Source organism: Sinocyclocheilus anshuiensis, unplaced genomic scaffold, assembly GCF_001515605.1.
Source record: "Sinocyclocheilus anshuiensis isolate Anshui unplaced genomic scaffold, SAMN03320099.WGS_v1.1 scaffold1976, whole genome shotgun sequence".
Classification (NCBI taxonomy): domain Eukaryota; kingdom Metazoa; phylum Chordata; class Actinopteri; order Cypriniformes; family Cyprinidae; genus Sinocyclocheilus; species Sinocyclocheilus anshuiensis.
In genome coordinates, this window is record NW_015555870.1 from 27,204 (window position 1) to 34,083 (window position 6,880).

The 6,880-nt window shown below is 39.6% G+C and overlaps 1 protein-coding gene across 1 annotated transcript in view; it reads right to left on the bottom strand.

The window, feature by feature from the left end:
- The window catches only part of LOC107675654 (regulating synaptic membrane exocytosis protein 2-like), a 99,811-nt gene that overhangs the window by 26,363 nt on the left and 66,568 nt on the right, over positions 1-6,880 (bottom strand). Inside the window, exon 8 of the mRNA XM_016470063.1 lies at positions 701-765. Within this exon, the coding sequence (XP_016325549.1) occupies positions 701-765 (65 nt within the window). The remainder of the gene's footprint in view (positions 1-700; positions 766-6,880) is intronic.

Here is a 6,880-nt window from a genome sequence, read left to right on the forward strand (position 1 = left end):
CATTCAATGGCACTCTTCTCTAAAACAGTGAATATACAGTTATATGACAGTTACATGTAATTACATTGTCTGCAAATGAATTAAACCCATAGAATATAATGTAGTAATGTTATGGCAAATATGAAAAATTCATTATAGTGTTATATTTAGTCTCCAAATCTTTTAAATCAAAATCAAATAGGTTAAGGGAATAGTGCATCTGACCCATATCTAAATAGTTCTGTCTTAAATCAGAAGATATATTTACTAGTAGAGCAAAGCAAACAAGAGGGTTCTCCTCTCTTCCGAGAGGCCCGATTAGAGTAGGAAACCCTCTAGGGGCAGAAACAGACAGTGAGCGTGTCGAGCAGGTCAGTCACAGGAAGCGAGAGGCAGGCGGCAGGAAGTCGTCTCAGTACCTTGTCGCTATGGCTATGCTCCTCATTAAGTGTGGTGCTACTGCACGTGTCAACCCCTGAATCTTTGACCTGTGGCTCGCACCACTCCGCGTCTTCGTCGTGGGAGCGCTCCCAAAATCGCACCACTGTCTTTTGCCTCTCAGATGGGGCGTAAATGGCGTCCAAAAAATGCTCATTTGTTTTTCTTTTTCCCCTTTGAATGTTGCCTAAAAGTTATGTATGATATAAAAAAGGAGGAGAAACAAAACATGCAGAGGTGAATTAAACGAGGGGAAATGGGGTGAGAGGGTCACAAGCCTCACCATAGACATTGAGGAGGCCTCGCTATGCCAAGACGCATGGTCCCACCAGTGACCATCCATATCTCCTGAGGACAGCACAGTGAGAGGACACACACGCACGCACTCGTGTCAACAAGATTTAACTTACATAGGCAAATACGCAACATTCATTTACTCACACACGTTCTCTTACATCTCTTTTAAAGGAGTAGTTCAACAAAAATGAAAATGCTGTCATCATTTGCTCACCCTCATGTCTTTGCACAACCGTATAATTTTCTTTCTTCGGTAAAACACAAAAGGAGATATTTTAAAGAATGTACTAGCCATTGTGTTCCATGCAATTACATTGAAAGGGGACTGAAACTTGCAAGTTTCAAAAAGGATGTTCAAGATAGAAACTGCAATGCCTGATTCATGAATGGATCGTTCTTCTGAGTCAGATCTTTTTTAAAAATCAGTTGATCTGGTTCACAAAGATAATCACAATTCATGATCTGGTGGCAGTGGTTAAGAACATTAATTAAAACTTGGGTCTATTGCTTATACAAAGCTTTCAAATGACTTGAAACATTGTCATAAGGACAACTTTTCTTTTATGGTGCTTTTGTGAAATTTTCAGTCTTCATTCATTGTAATTTCATAGAAAAATGTACCAGTGTATTCTTGTGTAAAAAAAAAATATATATATATTTTTTTTTTTCTCCACAGAAGAAAGTCAGTCATACAGATTGGTGACTAAAGCATAAGGGTGACTAAACAATGACAGAATTGTCATTTTTGGGTCAATTATCCCTTTAAATTAACACATAACAATTTATATCACTTTTCTTTAATATACACTTACCTATTCACAAAGGAAATGGAATGAAAGAACGAATACAGATATTTTAAAGTTGCATAGTGTTACATAAAAACCAGCATGAACTACAACACAACCAAAACTATAAGACAAACCCTGTTTTCCAACAATTTGACAAAAAGAAAAGAAAAAAAACACACAAATATCAGCTTCTTAGCTCAACATCTGACAGTACATTTTCCACTAAAGCAAATCACCTGAGTGACATACATCTAAACAGCACTATTTCTGTAGACGGAGAATCTTTCTGTTAGGAAATCTTTATCTGGTTGGAGACACAGAGACATTAAAATCTAGTGCTTAAATTATATTTAAAAGACATCATTTTTTTCTGTTTGATATTGCTCCATGCTGTTGCATAATGCACAAAATACCATAAAATGCATCCTATTTTGCTGCTGTTTTATATGGGATATTTAACATGTACATATATTATGCATATTTTCTGTTATGTATACATTAACTACTATATTCTCATTAACGATACTATATTCTAATTAAATTCCTGAAATGTTAAGCTACTTACAGTATAGCAAGGAATAGTTTAAAGCATAAAAACTGTAAAAACACAAAGGCCAGAAAGATAGGTGTTCATCATCAATAAGAAAACCTTTAACATATAATCTGGTATGTTATAACATTAGTTAAAACAGAAAAAAAAATTAAGTTTACATTCTCTATTCGCAAGCCAAGCATAGTGATCTCACTCTATAACAGAGATTCAGCCAACTGATGGTGAGAAAGCAATCGTTTCCATTAAAAAGTAAAGTTTCCCAAATCATGCTAACACAAACTTTTCAATTGTGTTAGCATGACTAATAAATTTTATGACATTTCTTCTCTTGTCTTGAAATTGGTTACATGGGTTAGCAACCAGATGGGTTTGCAATGGAGCAATACTGTACTGACACTTTCTTAACAGTTCAAAACAAAGCACACGGTCCAGTTTCAAGGTTTAAGTAAACCATCATCATAAGATTCGCTTGATATGTGCAAAATAAACTGGACTGGATTTAAGTACACCATCGTCATAGGATTCACTTCATATGCACAAAATAATAGTTATTTACATGTGCCTGTATCATCAGTACAGTAGGAACAGTATATTTGATTAAGAAACCAAGCTGTAGTTTAAAGATGAAAAATATGGGTATTATGCATCCATAACTTTTATAGCCATATTCAGTGCAGTATCACAAAGGCACTATAATAAATGGATAAAAGAAACTGTATCCTACCGTACAGCATGGAAACTTTAATATTGCAGAAGTCTGAATACTGCTGCCAACATTGCATCATCCTGTCCCCAATTTCCCTTCCAGCATGCGGTGATATCTGTATGCTACCGTGAAAAGAATGAGTGTTGTAAAAGCTTACTTCTGTCAACATTACTTCTGCCTTAACATACACCATGCGTCACAAACCAGAAGCATTTGCCATTCGTCCAAGCATGTGTAGACCGTCCCCAGTGTCTTCAGGAAAAAAGAACCTGTTCTGTGTAGTCCCAATATATTGTTGATAATCCGTCTTTGCTGCACCACCCTTTCTAAACCTTGGCAAGTTAAAGTTCTGCAAAGCTGATTTACTCGACTACGTCCACCGGGACAATGACTAGAACTCAACTGCAGCTCTTCAAATCACACTTGGGTCAGTACTTAAAGGTCTTGCACATCCCCTTCAAGGAAGATGCCAAACCCAACTGTTTGCCATTTTTTTCATGGCCTCTCACGGTGTCGTTCTCTTTCCCTCTCTCTATCTCCTTGCACTGAAATGGAGTTCATGCCTTAGAATAATGAGCTTATCGTTATTCTTTTAAGCCAGCTCAAATACCCTGCCCTACATAGTCCCCGCATCACTCAAATACCCTGCCCTACATAGTCCCCGCATCACAACAGACTGTTTCCCTGAGTTTGCCGGGCTGATCCCTGACTCCAAGCACCCCTACAGTTTGCCCATGGCTCCGTGGAAGCAAGCATTGGTCTCAATCGCTTGCACCCAACTAGGGCTGCACGATAAATCGCATGCGATATTTAATGCGCATCCAACCAATAGAACTATTGCTTATTGTTTACACAAAAGTGAAAGTTCAGAGCAAACAAGTTAGAAGTCCTCACTCCAACGCATACAACAGCAGAACCGTCAATGTTCCAAGTGTTGACGGTTAGGTGAAATATTGACTTACCACCATTTTCCCAGGCTTCACACAGTGTAGCGTCTTGGTGTGTCTCCACTAGTTTGCTACTTTGAGCAAATCCTTTTCTCTTTCTGCAGGTGGGGAGGAAATTGTGTACTTTGAACCAATTAGGTTGGGTTGTCACTGACTGATTGACATATGTCCAATGGCACCCGATGGAAGGATAAGCTTGTCAGAGATCAAGCTCCTTCCTGTCTACAGTCGAGAGGTGTGCCACCCTTTTGAGGTCAGAAGGAGTGACTGGATGTCTGCAATACTTGTGGCACCTCTAGAGTTTAACATTTGATGCTGCATTGAGAATTTTTGGAAACATCCATTGCCTGAACAAACACCAACATGGTTACCCCACTGATCCAACAAAACCAAACAAGTACTGGGATTTGGAATTTGTTGGTGTTTGTTGGGGTGGTGTGAACTAGCCTTCAGAAAGCAGACTAAAACAGAGAGACTGAGAATGAGCAGGATGAAGGTGGGAGCAAGTGTCTCTTTGAGTCACTGTGTGTCCTACATTCTTCTGCTCCACTGTAGCCTCTTGAGTGCATTAAGTAGCTATGGTGGAGACGTAGCCATGACAGATGCACTGGTGCAATTTCACTTTCTGACTCTGACATGGAAGTGACCCTCTACCAGTGCCCTCCACTGCAAAGCTGCTGGGACTCCCTCTCCCTACTTCTACAGACAGAGGAAGGATCTGGGGAGCTCTCTCGCTCCTGTGCAAAGAGGCTTATCCAGTTGAGCTTATTGTGACCCTGACAACATCAGAGCTTTTAGGGGAGGGGCCAGAGAATATCTTGCATGGTAGAAGAAAAAGGAGGAAGCGGAAGGACAGGTACTTCACGGATAGCAAAGATATCATTCCATATCCCTTCCTGGTATCCTAATGATAATGAGCACCATGACACCAAAAGAAGAGAACATTTTAACGTTTGCTGAAACACTCTAACGTAAGCAACTGCTGATCAATGAGAATTTCAAAGAGTCCAGTTGTGTTTTCAGACATCCAGTCTTCTGTATTCTCACTCATTTCAAACTGACCTGGCTCTTGCCACTTGCACACCAGAACAGAAGCGCCACACTACATTATGGATACACTCTCAGAAAAAAATGTTCAAAAATCGTACCTTTAGGGGTACAACAGCTTGTCACTGGGATAGTACCCTTAAATTAATATATTTTACCCCTAAAAATGTTCATAGTAGTACCTTACCAGTACATATTACTACCCTAAGGTACTAATACTCACCTTTTAAGGGTATATAAGGTACAAAGTGTACCCTTTAAGGGTACCGCCCCAGTGACAAGCTGTTGTATTCCTAAAGGTACAATTTTTTCTAGTAGTGTAGGACAACACACAGATATCATTCTGTAATGTATTCGGTGTGCTCAAGAGTGAATCTAAGCCAGGGGTGTCCAATCCTGTTTCTGGAGGGCCAACGTCCTGAAGATTTTAGCTCCAAATAGCTCCAACACACTTTCTTAGAAGTTTCTAGTGAGTCTGAAGACCTTGATTAGCTGGTGTGTTTAATTAGGGTTGGAGCTAAACTATGCAGGATGGTGGAACAGGTTTGGCTACCCCAGATCTAAGCGCCTTACAGTCAAAAGTTCACTTGAAGAATTAACAAATCATCAATGGCACGTCCGATGTGCAACCCCCTTCACACATCTCTATGTGTTAAACGCTACATCTGAGCTTTCCCATGCATAAGGGTTCTTACTTAAAATGCATTTTGTACATGCTAAGACAATAATTGCAATTATTTTGTGTAGTAAACAACATGCCACAGATATTAGGTTGAAAATAACCTGGAATTTTCCTGTACGCCAGGTGTTTTTAAAGGGGTCATGAACTGCCTTTTTATTATTTTGTACTGTTCTCTGAGGTCCACTTATGATGTTATACATTTTTTGACATCAAAAAACATCATAATTTAGAAGTAATAGGCTATTTTCTGTCCTGTTTTGATCCCCCTCATCGGAACGCTCTGTTTGCATAGGCGTGGCGGATTGTAGACTCGGAAGTAAACGCCCACTGCTATGATTGGCTAACAGTTGTGTATGTTTGACAGCCTACAGCCTTCATAGATGGATGCTGCTGTGATTTAAGTTAAAAACACATAAATACTCATATCATAAATACTACATATCAAACTATCTGTAATAACAGGCAAAGCAATAGTGATCACATAATAAAAACAGTTACTCACACTTGTGTGGTGCGACATTACTGTAGGATCCAATACAGTTGGCACAGCATCGTCTTTTAGTTTCAATCTTTCTGAAAACCCTGCGTAAAATTGTGCCTTGTTTGTAGATGATTACGCTGTAAAATTAAGTGAACAAAGGAACAAGTTCTTACTGACGCGATCTGGAACTTCATTAAAAATAAAGTTCATCCACTCTTTCCTAATGTTGGGATCAGAAGGAAGGCGAAGTAAAGACTGTGTTTGTCACATCTCGGCACTGCACAGCGTCTTGTTGTCTTCGGAGCATTTTTATAATTTGGTTTCTGTGTAGACCTGCGTTTGCCTCTCTTGTTATTTACACTGCATGAGTGAATCGGTGGGCGGAGCTAAACAGGTAGTGATGTAGAAGCAGACATTTATCTACTTCTGCGGAGGCGGGGTTTAGCCACACTATTACGTCATAGAGTGGCACATTCCACAAGCTGTCGTTTTGGCAGATCAGCTTCAATATAAGTTGTTTTTAGACTAAAGAGAAAGTTTTGAGTTGTGAAATAGAGGTCTGCATTCCCGAATAAAACGCGGTAGCGTTTGGTAACTCTGGAGTAATTTGAACAGGAGCGGGCGGTCTAACAATATCCCGTTCCCGACGTCCATTTAGAACTGCATATCTGCGCTTTATTCTTATTGACCACCGGTACAACTTGCGCTCAGGACTGTTATGCACGCGCTGCACGCATGCTTTCAGCATCACGTTTTATTTGCGTGGTCTGTGTGCAGCATGTGCATAACGATGCTCAGCGCAGGCTAGATAATTCATATAAATTCAAGTCAAAGTCAATAAAGTCAAGACTCTTGACAAGATGAATAAAATAACATACGTATCAGTATAGTTCCGTATCAGTTACAAAATATTATTACTTGCCTATAAGGCCCTTAATGGGTTAGCTCCTGCGTACCTAACT